The sequence below is a fragment of the Coregonus clupeaformis genome, chromosome 12, assembly GCF_020615455.1.
Source record: "Coregonus clupeaformis isolate EN_2021a chromosome 12, ASM2061545v1, whole genome shotgun sequence".
NCBI classification, from domain to species: domain Eukaryota; kingdom Metazoa; phylum Chordata; class Actinopteri; order Salmoniformes; family Salmonidae; genus Coregonus; species Coregonus clupeaformis.
The window spans coordinates 51,952,271-51,971,565 of record NC_059203.1 but is presented as its reverse complement, the minus strand read 5'-3'; the positions used below and the strand labels follow the sequence as shown (position 1 = coordinate 51,971,565).

Sequence of the window (19,295 nt, the reverse complement as noted above, 5' to 3'; positions counted from 1 at the left end):
TAAAACCAGATTACACACTTTCAGTTGTAAACTGGTTGAAATTATGTCATTTCAACCAGCTTTGCCCACTGGTACCTAAGAAATGAAGAAATCAACTACTTGCACAACAACAATTATGGTTAGATTTACCCATCAATCAATTGGTTAATCTAGAGTTACTGTAATGGTTGAAAACAATGATGATTTATTGACTGACTGACTACACAATTGGCTCTCTTCAAAGCTGAGTCCTGTGTGTATGATTGTGAACGTACATGCAGTGAAACCTCAGTCTGTCCAGGGCTCAGGCTCAGAACGTTGCCTTCGTACTCAAAGGGGGTGATGCTAGCGTCTGGTTGGTAGTCGAAGCGCTGCTTCAGGAGATTGGCCCCATCCATGCTGATATTGATCATGCCCTTGTCTGTCTCATTTCTGTGGAAGACTGGGGCAAAGCACTCCATACGTGTGGGGGTTGCTGTGCCGTTGCAGACCTGGGTTACATTCAACACATCAAATAGTGTCTCTGGGGTCATTTAATCAAATAAAATCAAAGACTGGCATTTAATGGATATTACCCCCATCATAGGTTTATGAAGCCCAGAGTTGTGAGCCCTGAAAGATAACTTACACGCTGCAGAAGCTTCTTCTGGTTGGGTTTGAAGGATTTGTATTGGATCACAGTGTTGTACGCAGAGTCCAGATTTTTGCCTTTGATGATGATCTTGGATCCACTAAATCACAGGATTGAACAAAGAAAAAAAAAACATATACAGACTTGGTGTTAGAGGTCAACATTGCTGACTGTAGAAACCAGAGAAACCAGCACTATTTGCAGTTTATTCTCTATTATGATTCAAATGGTTGTGGCAGTTACTGAAATCTGACCCAGAAAAGACACAGCATTGTACAACAACAGGTCTTAGCATGTATATTTCTGTTGGCTAATCCCAACATCCTCACTTAGGTTTACCTCATTGCCTCAAGAGAGATTGCACATTTCCTGCACAGCATGTTTTCCATCAGCTAAAAGTGTAGGCACTGCCCTGAATACATTTGCCTTATCACTGTCTTCTCGTCATCATCATCTGTGTGCAATTAACTGTTTTCTACAGTTTTATATAGCGCATTTGCAGGTCAGTCAGCTAGGCCCAGAAGCACACAGATGATGCCTAGTGGCTAGTATACAGTTGTATGGCCTACCTTCGGAAGCTGCAGGCAGGCTGTATCTCAGTGATCACAGGGTTGATCTTGTAGTGGAACATCTTGGTAGTGGACACCTGGGATTGGTCAATGAAAACCCTCACGGGCACCTTCTTCACAGCTGCCACACCTTTAGACAGGCAGACTATGGAGGACATGGTCCCAGTACCCTCAGAGACACTGACAGAGACACAGTAAGACAAGAACATAAAATGATGGACACTGATATAGATCCAGACAGAAACAGTAAAATACATATGTACCATGAAAGGCACAGGTTCTACAGTTACAATGAGACATATTTACCTCTTGATGGGGCAGTCTTGGTCTCCTATAGTCACAGTCTTAATCATCCCAGTATTCAAGTGAGGCCCTGTCAGTGTGACCAAAGTCCCCCCTACCTGAGGCCCGTAGTCAGGCATGATTTCTGTGATATTTGGCTCCTGGATAGAATTGTAGACATTAGGGAGGATGAAATAAACTGCTCAAAAAAATTAAGGGAACATTTAAACAACACAATGTAACTCCAAGTCAATCACACTTCTGTGAAATCAAACTGTCCACTTAGGAAGCAACACTGATTGACAATAAATGTCACATGCTGTTGTGCAAATGGAATAGACAACAGGTGCAAATTATAGGCAATTAGCAAGACACCCCCAAGAAAGGACTGGTTTTGCAGGTGGTGACCACAGACCACTTCTCAGTTCCTATGCTTCCTGGCTGATGTTTTGGTCACTTTTGAATGCTGGCGGTGCTTTCACTCTAGTGGTAGCATGAGACAGAGTCTACAACCCACACAAGTGGCTCAGGTAGTGCTGCTCATCCAGAATGGCACATCAATGCGAGTTGTGGCAAGAAGGTTTGCTGTGTCTGTCAGCGTAGTGTCCAGAGCATGGAGGCGCAACCAGGAGACAGGCCAGTACATCAGGGACGTGGAGGAGGCCGTAGGAGGGCAACAACCCAGCAGCAGGACTGCTACCTGCGCCTTTGTGCAAGGAGGAGCAGGAGGAGCACTGCCAAAGTCCTGCAAAATGACATCCAGCAGGCCACAAATGTGCATGTGTCTGCTAAAACGGTCAGAAACAGACTCCATGAGGGTGGTATGAGGGCCCGACATCCACAGGTGGGGGTTGTGCTTACAGCCCAACACCGTGCAGGACGTTTGGCATTTGCCAGAGAACACCAAGATTGGCAAATTCGCCACTGGTGCCCTGTGCTGTTCACAGATGAAAGCAGGTTCACACTGAGCACGTGACAGACATGACAGAGTCTGGAGACGCCGTGGAGAACGTTCTGCTGCCTGCAACATCCTCCAGCATGACCGGTTTGGCGGTGGGTCAGTCATGGTGTGGGGTAGGCATTTCTTTGGGGGGCCGCACAGCCCTCCGTGTGCTCGCCAGAGGTAGCCTGACTGCCATTAGGTACCGAGATGAGATCCTCAGACCCCTTGTGAGACCATATGCTGGTGCGGTTGGCCCTGGGTTCCTCCTAATGCAAGACAATGCTAGACCTCATGTGGCTGGAGTGTGTCAGCAGTTCTTGCAAGAGGAAGGCATTGATGCTATGGACTGGCCCGCCCGTTTCCCAGACCTGAATCCAATTGAGCACATCTGGGACATCATGTCTCGCTCCATCCACCAACGCCACGTTGCACCACAGACTGTCCAGGAGTTGGCGGATGCTTTAGTCCAGGTCTGGGAGGAGATCCCTCAGGAGACCATCCGCCACCTCATCAGGAGCATGCCCAGGCGTTGTAGGGAGGTCATACAGGCACGTGGAGGCCTGACTTGTTTTAAGGACATTACATCAAAGTTGGATCAGCCTGTAGTGTGGTTTTCCACTTTAATTTTGAGGGTGACTCCAAATCCAGACCTCCATGGGTTGATAAATTTGATTTCCATTGATAATTTTTGTGTGATATTGTTGTCAGCACATTCAACTATGTAAAGAAAAAAGTATTTAATAAGATTATTTCATTCATTCAGATCTAGGATGTGTTATTTTAGTGTTCCCTTTATTTTGTTGAGCAGTGTATATTGTTTTGAATGAAAAGTTGTGTCAACAGTAAAATAAATGTGATCCTCCTCACCACAAAAGTGAACCCTGTAATTTGGGCCTGGCCTTGGATTGAGTAGCGTCCCTCCACCTTCCCCTCATGCACTTCCACAGTGATGTTGAGATCCTGGTATGGACCTGGAATCTTAGGGTGAATTCTACACACCAGTCTAGGAGTGGTCAGGGTGAAAGATCAGTGTTGACTACAGCCTAAATAATAACAAAATGATGAGGTGATTTGACGGAGTTGATTTGAAGTTTAGATGTGTCTGTTACTTACTGTGTACTATTGCTCTTCTCTGACAGCACAGTGCAGGGGGTCTCTCCCACCCTCACCAGGTGGGTCTCCTTGCTGATGATGGCTGGTCGTAGAGGAGACTGGAACTCCCAGCCACACAGCTTAAGCTCTGTCTCACCATCAGGGGGAGCTGTCTTTGGGAAAAACTGGATCCCCAATACAATACAATCAGATGCAGTTGACATTTCCACAAATGCTTTACACATTTTCTTCAAATGCTCAACTACTCACTTTCAAATATTCTATTGCCAATGTGTTGGTTTCTTCGACCCACGTGTTTGGTGGTCGTTGTTCTGACATTTATAACAGAGGACCGGTTTAAAAGAGCCACTCCCTACTCCCAGTAGTCTTACCTCTGTGATAACGGGAGGACAGGACTCATTCTTCCACTGGGTGGGGCACTCCTCCTGCCTGGAGCACACCCCCGAGCACCAGCCACACCCTATAAACCTGGGCGCTACCAGGCATGTGGAGCAGGTCAGGAAGTGTTTACATCCTGGCCCTTTAGGAGACACACTGAACATCTGTTACAGAGAAAGAGGAAGAGAGAGGAGTGAAGAGAGGGGGAGAGAGGGAAGAGAGAGAACAGGAGAGAGAGGAAGCGAGGGGGTGAAGAGAGGGAACAGGAGAGAACAGGAGAGAGAGGAAGAGAGGGGGTGAAGAGATGGAGAGAAGGGGGAAGAGAGAGAACAGGAGAGAGAGGAAGAGAGAGGTGTGAACAGAGGGAACAGGAGAGAACAGGAGAGAGAGGTGTGAACAGAGGGAACAGGAGAGAACAGGAGAGAGAGGAAGAGAGAGGTGTGACCAGAGGGAACAGGAGAGAACAGGAGAGAGAGGAAGAGAGAGGGGTGAAGAGAGGGAAGAGAGAGAACAGGAGAGAGAGGAAGAGAGAGGGGGAGAGAGGGAAGAGAGAGAGAAAATAAAGGGAGTGGGAAATACATTATTACAGTATGCTCTGCCTTTAGAAGTCAAAAGTAAAACAAATAAGCAAAGTGTGGTAATGAGCATTTATGATTGAATAGAAAAGGCACCTTATTTCCAACAATAAAAAGCAAGGACTCATCAGATTGCACAGCAGCTTTCCTGGACACTTCTGTTTCCTCACCCAGAGAATAGTTGGCAAAGATGATAGGACCTGACCTCCTCAGGATGAGCTACAACAGTCAAATACACTACAGTTATATCATTGAGCCATGGCAGACATATGAAAGGAATGGATTTATAATATATTCTACTTAGGTTGGTTAAAGTGCTGAGAGAGCTAATGATCTTCATTGGAAAACACTTGAGAAAAGACAGTCATGCACATGGTACAATTTTTAAATATAGCTCAATCTACCCCCACTAGACGTCTCAGTGACTTTACTGTAACACAAACACACTAACACACACACAGTGACTGTACCTGTAGCAGCCTGCCGTCCTTGGTGCCAATGTGTGCCACAGTGTTGTTCCCGATGATGGTAACCAGCACTGAGGTGAGCAGGACATTATTCATGTACCTGTTGAAGAGGTCCACTCTGTAGTAGGGTTTAGACACCAGGGTGGGACTGGCCCTGCATGTGGCATTGTTCTCTGAGCTCTGCACAGACACAACACACATAGAGACAACAACATTATTACTCAAACTGACTGACTACTCAGACATGAGTACTCTGCTAAATGTAATGTAAATGTACTAATTTCACACAATTTCCACTTCCCTTTTTACATTTACATTTTAGTCATTTAGCAGACGCTCTTATCCAGAGCGACTTATAGTTATTTTTATCTTTTTCATACTGGCCCCCTGTGGGAATCAAACCCACAACCCTGGCGTTGCAAACGCCATGCTCTACCAACTGAGCTACATCCCTGCCGGCCATTCCCTCCCCTACCCTGGACGACGCTGGGCCAATTGTGCGCCGCCCCGTGGGTCTCCCGGTCGCGGCCGGCTACGACAGAGATTGGTTTATTGGTGTATCCTCTGATTTATTTTACATTACATAGTTGTTGTTTACTTTGGCTATATTTATTGTTTGTCATAATCTCCATTAAACTGCAATAAGTTAATCTGATTTGTTTTTATAGTGTTTTTCAGACAACCCCTGAACCTACCCACCCTCCCTCCCGCGCACACACACACACACACACACACACACACACACACACACACACACAGAGGAAGTGGAGAGAGGAATCTTCCACTGTGAGGGAGGATGTACCCCAGCCCTGGCACCTCCAGCCCTCACCCCTGTAACAGAGCACAGCCCTAACAACCCTGTCACGGAAAGGAAAAAGGTTATAAAAAAGTAGTGAACCATGGCTTCACACTGTTAAAATAGAAAGACTCAAAACACCATCTTTGTGTAGTAAAACCATGAAAAGTAGTGCACCAAAGCTGATATCTGGTGTTTGGAGGGGGGTTGAATGTAAACCAAATGTAAGCGTTATGATACACAGAATGTATTTCAAAACGGAATTGAAGTACCTTGAAACACCCAAAGTAGTTCTTCAATCTGAATATTGGTGTTTTTAAGAGTGTTGTGAAACATTTTACATTTTAGTCATTTAGCAGACGCTCTTATCCAGAGCGACTTACAGTTAGTGAATACATATATATATATTTTTTTTATACTGGCCCCCCGTGGGAATCGAACCCACAACCCTGGCGTTGCAAACGCCATGCTCTATCAACTGAGCTACATCCCTGCCGGCCATTCCCTCCCCTACCCTGGACAACGCTGGGCCAATTGTGCGCCGCCCATGAGTCTCCCGGTCGCGGCCGGCTGCGACAGAGCCTGGATTCGAACCAGGATCTCTAGTGGCACAGTTAGCACTGCGATGCAGTGCCTTAGACCACTGCGCCACTCAGGAGACGAGCCCTAGTTGACAATAGATAACAATAGTTTTTCCACCTCTCCAACGTGAATTTGACCAAATTCAAAACAGCAATCCTTCTCAATCATTATTTGAGCTTTTATACAAAAATATGATGGTTCACTGATGTCATTTCATTTCTGAGTTTTTCTACTTTACTAGTGAAATAGTAATTGAAATGATTGGCAATATTAAAGGTTTTGTTATAATAGACCCATCAACTTCAATGAATGATGGAGATGAATTGGGTTTTCTGCCCATTATATCATTTAAGGTACTCCAAAGTATTTTTCCATTGTGTTTTATGTCATTGATCTTGATTTGGTAATGTAATTTCTTCTTCTTTTTTATAAGTTTAGTCACAACTAGGGCTGTTACGGTGACTGTATCACCGCCACACCGGCGGTCACGAGTCATGACCGGAGTCAAATTCCACGTGACCATAGGTCACGGTAACTAGGCTTTTCCAAGCTCTGATGCTGCTGATGGTCATTAATAGCCTACCAAACTTGCTAATTGCCTGGTACTCAGCACTCTATTGTCCCTCTAATCACTCTGACATCAATGCAAATGTAATTGAAAATCTAATCAAACACTTAATGAGAGCCCATGAGCTCATGTTGCGCTACATTTCTATAGGCTATGCAATTGCTTGAGAACACCGACTTTTGATGGCCTCTATTAAAAAGAGGAGGATCCTATATTTATTTATCAACTTTCCTAATATTAAGCACATTGCTTCGCTTTACAACAGGAGTATAGCCTACCTGGCTGGCATGAAAATGAATCACGGGAAAAGCGTCCTCCATTCGCTATTTAAGTGCATAAATTACATTTCTTTTTTTCCACTGCCCCTGTATCGAGACAGGTGCATGATAATGGTCCATTCTAAATCAAAACTAATTTCACACATATATTATTTAGTATATGTAAATACAAGATTAAATCAAGAATAGTCTGATGGGTGACAATAGTAGCCTATCACTTGTGAATGATATACAGTATTATCACTAGTGAATGATGCCCAGCTTGTGTGCAGTAAGGCCAGAAACAGCACATGCCTTTTTATTGGCTACTTTTTCTAATCATAGTCGCACACCTCATGTAGCCTAGCCCATAGGCCTATATGTTTTGATACGTTTTGTATCACAACTAAAGTGGCCAAATAACTTCTTAAAATGAAGCACATTAATCCGCTTTACAACGGGTGTAGAGCCTAACTGGCATACATAGGCGGCGCGTGAGTTTCAAGTTTGGGGAAGATCATTTTCACCATAGAAATGTACCTTTATAATAAAGCATTAAATGCATAATCGCATTTGCGTCACTTTTGAGAATGGTGTTTTCCCGCTAATTGATGGCATTTTGGAACATTTGCGCTTCTAGCCTACTGCCGTGTGCGCATTGCTGTGCTTATAATGTGAAGAAATAGCCTAATAGTTTTTCAACATTTTAAGCTAAATGTTCTGATCTGTTTCATCAGCCTCAATGTTTAAAAAAATAATAATTATGCTAGTGGTTGTATTAATTTGAGATCTATCGCATCCCACAACTGTCCCAGACTGTGTTTGGAATATGTACTTATTGCACAGAAGGACAAGTTGACCAATAGAATAGGTCAACTTTTGTACTATGTCTTCTGTGAGAAGGACCCGAGATGCCTGTGAGAAGGACCCGATCACGTGACCGGCATTGGCTAATAAGAATTGAGATATCTGAGAGAGCCATGTGAGTGAGAGGTGCTTCGGAGCACGCAGCCGGGAGAAGGGCATTATAATTATTATATTCAGCCCCAAGGGCAAAACGGCCACTGGCCACAAAAGACATGGATTTTCTTAGGGAGTATTATGGCCACACAAAGGGGATGCTGCCGGGATATTCAAGGCATTATCAAGTGCTTGTCAAATTGTGAATGAGAGACTGATGAAGCGTGTGCAGCCTACGTCAGAAACAAAGCAGAGCTCATACCTTTCATGCCACCATTTTCAAATCATCATTAGAGTCGCATCATGCAGCCTTAGAATGTATTAAAAATAAAAAACATATAGCCCAACATTTGTATCACAACTAAAGTTGGATAAATAACTCTAAATTAAGCATGATTCTCCTGAGTGGCGCAGTGGTCTAAGGCACTGCATCGCAGTGCTAACTGTGCCACTAGAGATCCTGGTTCGAATCCAGGCTCTGTCGCAGCCGGCCGCGACCGGGAGACTCATGGGGGCGCACAATTTGTCCAGGGTAGGGGAGGGAATGGCCGGCAGGGATGTAGCTCAGTTGATAGAGCATGGCGTTTGCAACGCCAGGGTTGTGGGTTCGATTACCACGGGGTCCAGTATAAAAAATAAATAAAATAAAAATATGTATTCACTAAAACTGTAAGTCGCTCTGGATAAGAGCGTCTGCTAAATATGTAAAATGATTTAGGAGGACCTACAGTGAGGGAAAACAGTATTTGATCCCCTGCTGATTTTGCACGTTTGCCAACTGACAAAGAAATTATCGGTCTATAATTTTAATGGTAGGTTTATTTGAACAGTGAGAGACAGAATAACAACAACAAAAATCCAGAAAAACGTATGTCAAAAATGTTATAAATTGATTTGCATTTTAATGAGGGAAATAAGTATTTGACCCCCTCTCAATCAGAAAGATTTCTGGCTCCCAGGTGTCTTTTATACAGGTAATGAGCTGAGATTAGGAGCACACTCTTAAAGGGAGTGCTCCTAATCTCAGCTTGTTAAATGTATAAAAGACACTTGTCCACAGAAGCAATCAATCAATCAGATTCCAAACTCTCCACCATGGCCAAGACCAAAGAGCTCTCCAAGGATGTCAGGGACAATATTGTAGACCTACACAAGGCTGGAATGGGCTACAAGACAATCGGCAAGCAGCTTGGTGAGAAGGTGACAACAGTTGGTGCGATTATTCGCAAATGGAAGAAACACAAAAGAACTGTCAATCTCCCTCGGCCTGGGGCTCCATGCAAGATCTCACCTTGTGGAGTTGCAATGATCATGAGAACGGTGAGGAATCAGCCCAGAACTACACGGGAGGATCTTGTCAATGTACTCAAGGCAGCTGGGACCATAGTCACCAACAAAACAATTGGTAACACACTACGCCATGAAGCACTGAAATCCTGCAGCGCTCGCAATGTCCCCCTGCTCAAGAAAGCACATATACAGGGCAATCTGAAGTTTGCCAATGAACATCTGAATGATTCAGAGGAGAACTGGGTGAAAGTGTTGTGGTCAGATGAGATCAAAATCGAGCTCTTTGGCATTAACTCAACTCGCCGAGTTTGGAGGAGGAGGATTGCTGCCTATGACCCCAAGAACACCATCCCCACCGTTAAACATGGAGGTGGAAACATTATGCTTTGGGGGTGTTTTTCTGCTAAGGGGACAGGACAACTTCACCACATCAAAGGGACAGTGGACGGGGCCATGTACTGTCAAATCTTGGGTGAGAACCTCGTTCCCTCAGCCAGGGCATTGCAAATGGGTTGTGGATGGGTATTCCAGCATGACAATGACCCAAGGCAACAAAGGAGTGGCTCAAGAAGTAGCAAATTAAGGTCCTGGAGTGGCCTAGCCAGTCTCCAGACCTTAATCCCATAGAACATCTGTGGAGGGAGCTGAAGGTTCGAGTTGCCAAACGTCAGCCTCGAAACCTTAATGACTTGGAGAAGATCTGCAAAGAGGAGTGGGACAAAATCCCTCCTGAGATGTGTGCAAACCTGGTGGCCAACTACAAGAAACGTCTGACCTCTGTGATTGCCAACAAGGGTTTTGCCACCAAGTACTAAGTCATGTTTTGCAGAGGGGTCAAATACTTATTTCCCTCATTAAAATGCAAATCAATTTATAACATTTTTTACATTCGTTTTTCTGGATTTTTTTGTTGTTATTCTGTCTCTCACTGTTCAAATAAAACTATCATTAAAATTATAGACTGATCATTTCTTTGTCAGTGGGCAAACGTACAAAATCAGCAGGGGATCAAATACTTTTTTCCCTCACTGTATTTCTTTGTTAACCGCTCAACACAGAATAGCCGCATGTGCACACTCCCTCAAATCGTTAGGATAATATATCCTTTCTATTTTATTCAGCTATGTTCAATTTGATTCTTCATACCATAAAATAATATAAAATAATGCCACGGAATTCTAAGCAAATCTTGTCTGCTTAATGAACGAGTGTAGCCCACAGCCATATGGCATAGCCAAATCAGGGCCTAACATAAGGACATCTCAGAGTATGCTATTATGTTCTTCTGAAATAGACGACATTTTATTCATATCATGTTTCTTTAGACCTGTCTAAAATAAATAATGGATTTATTGTGATGGTGTAGGCTATATTAAATGGATTTATTAGACTTTTTAAAATGTAGATGTTCTAAAGGTCTGCATCAGTGGGTTGTGTGGAAGACAGGAGATGCTAAATGTGTTTATGTTAATTCGCGGTCAATTACTGTGAGACCGGCAGTTCTTTGCTTGACAATCACTGGCTGACAAAATGTCATGACCGCCACAGCCCTAGTCACAACATTTTTCAATTTACTGTGTGTCAACCAATCAGCTGCGCAGCCTGACTTGTTTGCCTTCACTTTTGCATCATTTCTTTGAACCATAAAATATTTATCTTCATCATCAATCCAGAGGGCTCTATCAGTTCTCACCGTTAATTTATTAACAGGTGCATGCTTATCAACAATTGGCATGAATAATTTAAAAAATATGGATTCACTTCATCATACACATCAGACCAATACATTTTTTTTTATATATCTTCAACAAAAGTGTCCTGAGAATGTTTTTGTATGATCTCTTATAAATTACTTTAGGCCCAACCTTTGGCTTTCCTTGTTATTGACACAATGTTATGGTCACTACAGCCAATGGGAACTGATATTGCTTTGGAACAAAGCTCTGCAGCATTAGTGAAGATATGATAAATGCAAGTGGATGTCACAGATCCAACACTATTGGTATGCACTCTAATTGGTTCAGTGATAACCTGTGTAATATTACAGGCATTATTCACAGTTAGAAGCTTCCTCTTGAAAGGACAGCTAGTTGCTAACCAGTCAATGTTCAGGTCACCCAGAAAATAGACCTATCTGTTAAGATCACACACTCTATCAAGCATTTCACACACATTATCTACATAGATACTGACTGTTAGCCCTTGCAGGCCTATAGCAACACCCTAAAAGAATAGGCTTTAGATTAGTCAGGTGAACCTGGAACCACAACACTTCAATAACACTTGACATGAGATCTTCTCTAAGCATTACAGGGATATGGCTCTGAATATATACAGCAACACCCAGAACTAGCAGCGTACTGTATCAAGAATTAGGGCTAGGAATTGCCAGGGACCTCACGATACAATATTATCCTGATACTTAGGTGTCGAAATGATATGTATTGCGATTCAAACAATTCTCACGATTCTATATGTATTGTGATTCGATACTGTGATTTTATTGCGATTCGATGTTCCAAACATATTGCTTAAAACAAATTGGCTCCCTATTTAAAAACATGGAGAACAAGCTATGATGGAAAATACTGTCACGGTTTCGGCCGAGGCTGCCTCTCTTCCTTGCTCGGGCAGGCTTCGGCGGTCGTCGTCTCCGGAGTACTAGCTGCCACCGTTGTATGTTTCGATGTTCGTTTGGTTTTGTCTTGATGTTGTACACCTGTTATCGTTTAGCGTTCATTATTTGTCCTATAAGTTCTCGTTGTGTTTGTCATGTGTTGTGTGTGATTGCGCTACTGTTGGTTGTCTGTGCTTCGTTGTTTTCCTCCTCTGTTTGGGAGGGTTCTCGCACATGTTAGTGCGCATTTTGTTTTACGCCTGTGTGCGTATTTTCTCGCCTCCGGCCTTTTTGGCTCGTGTTCTAAGTGATTGTTCACTAAAGTCTTTTGGACTGAGTTTCTGCGTCCTGCGCCTGATTCCTGCACCACACCCACCTACAGCACCCGCTGACAAATACTGGAGTTTTGGTAAAGGTATAGCCAACTAGCGCTAAAATTATATTGTCAAAATGATACGATACGATATATCATCAAAAATAATATCCTGATATGTTACTGTATCTATTTTTTCCACCATCACTATTAAGCATGGAGTGGAATTTTAGCAGGATATACCAACACAAACACGGCTGAACATAAATAAAGCTACTTCAGCACAGTGCAATTAGCTAACCTACCCTGACTTGCCTCTACCATTATTTTGAGTGTCTTCAATACACATTTTCATCTGATCTTCCCCACTCACTCAAAAAAAATGCTGGGTTAAAAACAAACCAATTTGGGTAGATATTGGACAGAACACACGTTGGGTGATTTTGACCCAGCCAGTTGGGTCACAAACAACCCATTGTTTTCTTTAAGTTGGGTTGTTGATGCAGAGTTGAGCTATGATCCACCGGGTAAGATCAGAAGACTGGAGGCGGTGCTTTCAGATATATATTTTTGGCCACCCATGACAGTAAATGTCATTCCGGTTAATTAAATTTTACATTTTAGTCATTTAGCAGACGCTCTTATCCAGAGCGACTTACGGTTAATGAGTGCATACATTTTTTTTTCTCATACTTAATCTGTTCTGTTCTATTGACAACATGTTAAGGTTGAGCACATGTTAAGGTTGAGCACTGATGCTTTTGTAGCTTTAATAAGGCGTACACAAGAGAATGAGTTCATTAAATGCCTATGCATATCCCAACGATGGGACAGTTGCCACTTTGTTATAATATTTAAATAATAATGTCATACATTTTTATATTAAAATGTGTAATGCACAAAAATATTGAAAGAAAATTTAAATGTGCAGTTTACTAACTTAACATGATGATGAATGACATTTACTCTCACATGTGGCCAAAAATAACTCTGAAAGCCACGCCCCCAATAGGCCATGCCTTTGGATTACACAAAAAAAGGTTAATTTAACCATCAATTGGGTTTCTATTCGCTTTCATGCTGGGTTGACCCAGCAGATGGGTATTTTTTTATGTAATCAATAGGTTATTTTCAGGAGGCATGGCCTATTGGGGGCATGGCTTCCAATAGGCCATTCATCTTATGTTTGTGCACTGCAAATTTACCTTTCCCTTCAATATTTTTGCACATTACATATTTTAATATACAATGAATAACATTATTTCAACATCATAACAAAGTGGTAACTAACCCAACACTGGGATATGCATAGGAAATCAACTTGTGCAATCCTCATTAAGATACAAAAGTGTCAGTGCTCAACCTTAACATGTGCTGACAATATAACAGAACAGATCTAACCCGGTGGATCATAGCTCAAGTGACCCAACTGGCTGGGTCAAAGATAACCATACGTGTTCTGTCCACTATTTACCCAGCGCTTGGTTGTTTTTAACCCAGCTTTTCTTTTGAGTTCTCCTACAAATACTATAATCCATTGAAATGTTTAACATTGACAATATGGCTGGCTGTTACACTTTTGTAACAGTGTACTTTATTGACTTAAACACTAATGACAGTACTGACGAACGACAGCAGACAACTCATGGCGTCATCCACTTAAAACATCTCAGAGATGGAATAAGTTGAGTCTTCCTATAAACAGTAACCCCACACACTGTTCTTCCTCTATTGGTTGAGTCAGACAGTAAAATGCTTTGAAGTGACACAGCTACTTTAAATGGAGGCCATTCCCTGCTCCTTGCTCTTTCCTGTGCTTGCTCTCTCTGTCTGTCACGTGTGCCTGTTTCCATGCACACATACAAAACGTGTAGGAGCCAGGCACGGGGATACACTCCCTCCCCTTCACATTCCGTCTCTTTATGAACACCATTTATAACCTCTGAGTTGGCACACCATACCTGCAGGTGTACACATAGTCCTATGAGCTCAGAGGTGTCAAGTTTAAAAGTCACAGTGATAAGACCACACCTTGACAGCGGATATTGCACAGCCAAACACTATTGTTTTAAATGAATACAGTTTGTTTGAATACAGCTGCTGTCTATTTTTCCAACTATTCATACACTACATTTCCAATTCTCATTCTTCTTCTTCTGTAATAATTAATGTCATACTGTAACCTGGTCATAGTCATAATATTATTAAACAGCTTAATTTGTTTTGCTCAAACATAGGGCATCATACAATAGATCAAGTCTACCGTAACCTAACATCGTTAAGATTTCAGGAACAAAGATAGCAGGGCTTTCATGTACTGAGGTAGTATCAACAGTTCCGACCCTTTCAGCACATGGTAATAGCCATGATTGTAACTCAAAAGAGCAGAACAACAGTGTGGCAATTGTGCTGGTGAGATCTGACTCATTCACCCCTCCCTCCCTCTTTTCCTCCCTGTTCTCATACACCTGACTTCCTCCTCTCATAGTACTGGGACATCTAATAGACAATGCAATAAGAATAACCTATATATCAGATTTTGTACTGTTGAATATCAATCAAACTATTAAATATTCCTGTCTACCATCAGGCTTCACCAACTACCCAATTGAAGCCCTGGCAGAGTAGAACAGAGCGGAGCGGAGTAGGCCTGTCACTGACCTCATGAGGGCAGCTCTCGCCGTGCTGGAAGTGGCAGAGCCCCCTGGAGAGCTGCTCTGGGCTGGATCTACAGCAGTCCTCCACCCCCTCATCAATGGCCCTGTTCACGTTGGCCATGGGGAAGGCACACAGGGCTGAGTTACTGTAGGGCTTCCCAGAGTCATCTGTCTCTACAAACACCCCATAGAGAATGTCATCCTTCTCCCCCACCCCCAGCTCCTCTGCCAGCTCCTTCCCGGCCCGGCTGAAGTGGGCTGCCTGCAGCCTGTTATACACCACGTCCTCGAACACCTTGCTCCCCGTCCTTCTCCTCCTCCGCCTGCGTTTGGGCTCGAAGCGACACTCCAGCACCACCTCACGGTACATCCACACCTCTGTGTCCTTCACCGGCAGACGGCCCAGTCGCGTCTGATACAGAGAGGACTCCAGGAAGTTCTCCCTCTGGACAGACAGGAAGTAGACATAGTCCTGTGTGGAGAAGCTGTAGATGTAGTCGATCCGGTAGGAGTTCTGTAGTTCAGGGAGCACGGTCAGACCCTTCATGACCATGTCAAAGCCGTCCAGGGTCGACAGTGGCCGGCGGACCGATATGGACAATCTGCCATACCTCTGTGCCACACTTTCATTGAGTGTAGCCACTACAAAGAAAAGGGCTGTGTAGCCTTGCTCCACGATGATGACCTCAGTGCCCAGAGGGCTGGCCAGGCAGTCAGGGCAGTCGGAGGGTGAGTTAGCATCCTTCCTGAAGAGACATTCAGATTTAGGTGGGGTACCATCAGCGTTAATTTCATGTAAGTAACAGACCCCATGCTGAGAACTCCCACAGGAGTACAGAGAGATAAGATAAGATGATGGGTCCAAGAGCAGGACCTCATTGTTCGTGTCCACTGAGTCCTCAGGATCAGCCTCGATGCCACACAGGCCACAGGTCTGACACTCTGGAGTGCCCACTGGGCCTGTCCTCAGCTCCCATACCTTACTGAGCCCCTCACTCACTGCCTCAATTACATTCTGAGAAGCCACATAAACCTCAGGCTTGTACGGGTTGACTACTATGTTCTGGATGGGTTTGGCTGTCTGGAAGTGGGGTATCGAGTAGCTAACGGTGAAATCCACCTCCTTGCAAGGGGTCCTGGGACAGGTGTCCAGTCCTGAGGCTTTGAGGGTTTGTATCCACATGCATGTCACCAGGAAGTAGGCCCAGGGGACCATCGCCACTCCACACTCCACTGCTACTGCTACAGTCTGTTACCTACAACGACAAGAAAAGGAGACTTCTCCTCTCCTCCTGAACATTCTGGGGATCAGCAGGAGCTCTGTGTGGAGAGAGAGAGAGAGAGAGTTAGAGAGAGAGAAAGAAAGAAAGAGAGAACAGTCTGCAGCACCCGGCCTCACCCTACTAGAATCTGAAGTAAAATGTCTACTGTTTGCTGATGATCCGGTGCTTCTGTCCCCAACCAAGGAAGGCCTACAGCAGCACCTAGATATTCTGCACAGATTCTGTCAGACCTGGGCCCTGACATTAAATCTCAGTAAGACAAAAATAATGTTGTTCCAAAAAAGGTCCAGTTGCCAGGACCACAAATACAAATTCCATCTAGATACCGTTGCCCTAGAGCACACAAAAAACTATACATACCTCGGCCTAAACATCAGCGCCATAGGTAACTTCCACATAGCTTTGAATAATCTGAGAGACCAGGCAAGAAGGGCCTTCTACACCATCAAAAGGAACATAAAATTCGACATACCAATTAGTATCTGGCTAAAAATACTTGAATCAGTTATAGAACCCATTGCCCTTTATGGTTGTGAGGTCTGGGGTGCGCTCACCAACCAAGAATTCACAAAATGGGACAAACACCAAATTGAGACTCTGCATGCAGAATTCTGCAAAAATATCCTCTGTGTACAACGTTAATCACCAAGTAATGCATGCAGAGCAGAATTAGGCCAATACCCGCTAATTATCAAAATCCAGAAAAGAGACATTAAATTCTACAACCACCTAAAAGGAAGCGATTCCCAAACCTTCCATAACAAAGCCATCACCTACAGAGAGATGAACCTGGAGAAGAGTCCCCTAAGCAAGCTGGTCCTGGGGCTCTGTTCACAAACACAAACAGACCCCACAGAGCCCCAGGACATCAACACACTTAGACCCAGCCAAATCATTAAGAAAACTAAAAGATAATTACTCTACACATTGGAAATAATTTACAAAAAAACAGAGCAAACTAGAATGCTATTTGGCCCTAAACAGAGAGTACACAGTGGCAGAATACCTGACCACTGTGGCTGACTCAAAATTAAGGAAAGCTTTGACTATGTACAGACTTAGTGAGCATAGCCTTGATATTGAGAGAGGCCGGCATAGCCAGACCTGGCTCTCAAGAGAAGACAGGCTATGTGCACACTGCCCACAAATGAGGTGGAAACTGAGCTGTGAGGTGGAAACTGAGCTGCACTTCCTAACCTCCTGCCAAATGTATAACTATATTAGACACATATTTCCCTCAGATTACAGACCCTCAAAGAATTTGAAAACAAATCCAATTTTGATAAACTCCCATTTCTATTGGGCGAAATACCACAGTGTGCCATCACAGCAGCAATATTTGTGACCTGTTGCCACAAGAAAAGGGAAACCAGTGAAGAACAAACACCATTGATAATACAACCCATATTTATGTTTATTTGTTTTCCCTTTTGTACTTGAACAATCTGCACATCATTACAACACTGTATATAGCCATAATATGACATTTGAAATGTGTAATATTTACTGTTTATTTTTTATTGTTTATTTCCCTTTTGTTTATTATTTATTTCACTTGCATTGGTAATGTAAACGTATGTTTCTGATGCCAATAAAGCCCATTGAACAGAATTGAATTGAGAGACACAGAGCAAAAGAGCGAAAAAGAGAGAAAGAAAGAGAGCAAGAGAGAGAAAGAGAGGGCGTGAACTAAACAGAGAACTACAGTGGCTTGATGTATTCAGCTTTTTAAACTTGGGGATAGGACCTTTAATGACCAGTGAGTCACAGTTTTGTTTACTTTGCTCTCCCTGAATGTGCTGTAAAAGAGACAAGATAGTATGTGTATTATTGGGGGATGGGAAGGTTTGCTAATACAATCTGTGGTTGAGGGAGTGTTTTTTTGTGCAAACATTTTAAACATGATTTCATATTTATGCAAACAGATTGGTATGCATGACTTAAATGTTTGAGTAGCAGTCCAGACTGAGTCATTAGAGTTGCACTCTATGGGAAATGCCAACTTGTTCAAAGTTGGACAAAACAAAACATGCACCATGTTGACGTACCTGCGGAAATGTACTGTATTATTCTTGGAGTCTCGTTTTTACCTCAACTAAAAAATAATACCTAACACTTTGTTTAACGCTATTTCATATGTTTCATTACATTGTCTGATATATTTACTATAGGAAAGTGCTTGTCAGAATGAAAGAGAGTTTCTATACACATAGGTGCAACATCGCGTGACTTCCGGGAACGCTTGCGAAACAGACCAGGTTTGGGTTTGAGAAGTCAATGAGAGAAGTGAAAAATTCGTCCTTAGTTGTTAATTTTCTCGAAATCGAAAGGCACATCCTAGATTTGTAGTAGTTGAACATGTTATTACTCCAAGCTCGTAAAAAACTACTTTATATCGAACCAGTGCCTTTGATTTGATGGCCTGGATATGCGCAGTTCGGCCCGAGACAACCGTTAGACCTTATGACACGTTCCTACGCATGTGCTTATAGCGTGATCGGGGATTTCTATTGGAGTAGTTTTAGCCCATCTAAAAACGACTGTCTTTAGCTAAAGCGTGATTTTAACAAAAAAATTACAACTACAGCATTGTCTACATTTTTGTAAAAACATTTTTTTTTTTAAGAACACTATAAAACGGATAAAACGGAATGATTCTGAACCCTTCCCCAAATCCCAATTTCGGCAGACAAGGTTCAAATTCTCCCTGAAGTTTCTAGCCACAAGCACTAGCTAGCTGCGACGCGCTCATCATGAAGATTGACTAAAGTCCCCTGTAGCTCAGTTGGTAGCCAGGGTTGTGGGTTCTTTTCCCACGGGGGGCCAGTATGAAAATGTATGTATTCACTAACTGTAAGCCGCTCTGGGTAAGAGCGTCTGCTAAATGACTAAAACATTTTTTTTTAAATGTAACCGAATCCGTTCGTCTCCACTCTCTGCTGCCTAACATATGTCATCATTTTGGGCAACAGGCGTAGCCTCTCCCGAACGACAGAGCAGCGTAAAAATGTAGTATGAGTTGCAATTTTGCCTAC

The 19,295-nt window shown here is 43.2% G+C and overlaps 1 protein-coding gene across 1 annotated transcript in view; it reads right to left on the bottom strand.

Moving 5' to 3' along the window:
- LOC121578388 (macrophage-stimulating protein receptor) overlaps positions 1-19,295 on the bottom strand; it is a 28,972-nt gene that overhangs the window by 9,378 nt on the left and 299 nt on the right. The window contains exons 2-11 of the mRNA XM_041892745.2: positions 14,982-16,297; positions 4,941-5,117; positions 4,567-4,689; positions 3,889-4,059; positions 3,518-3,681; positions 3,272-3,407; positions 1,486-1,622; positions 1,180-1,359; positions 608-710; positions 255-470 (exon numbers count right to left, since the gene is read on the bottom strand). Of these exons, the coding sequence (XP_041748679.2) occupies positions 255-470; positions 608-710; positions 1,180-1,359; positions 1,486-1,622; positions 3,272-3,407; positions 3,518-3,681; positions 3,889-4,059; positions 4,567-4,689; positions 4,941-5,117; positions 14,982-16,193 (2,619 nt within the window). The 5' untranslated portion in view covers positions 16,194-16,297. The remainder of the gene's footprint in view (positions 1-254; positions 471-607; positions 711-1,179; positions 1,360-1,485; positions 1,623-3,271; positions 3,408-3,517; positions 3,682-3,888; positions 4,060-4,566; positions 4,690-4,940; positions 5,118-14,981; positions 16,298-19,295) is intronic.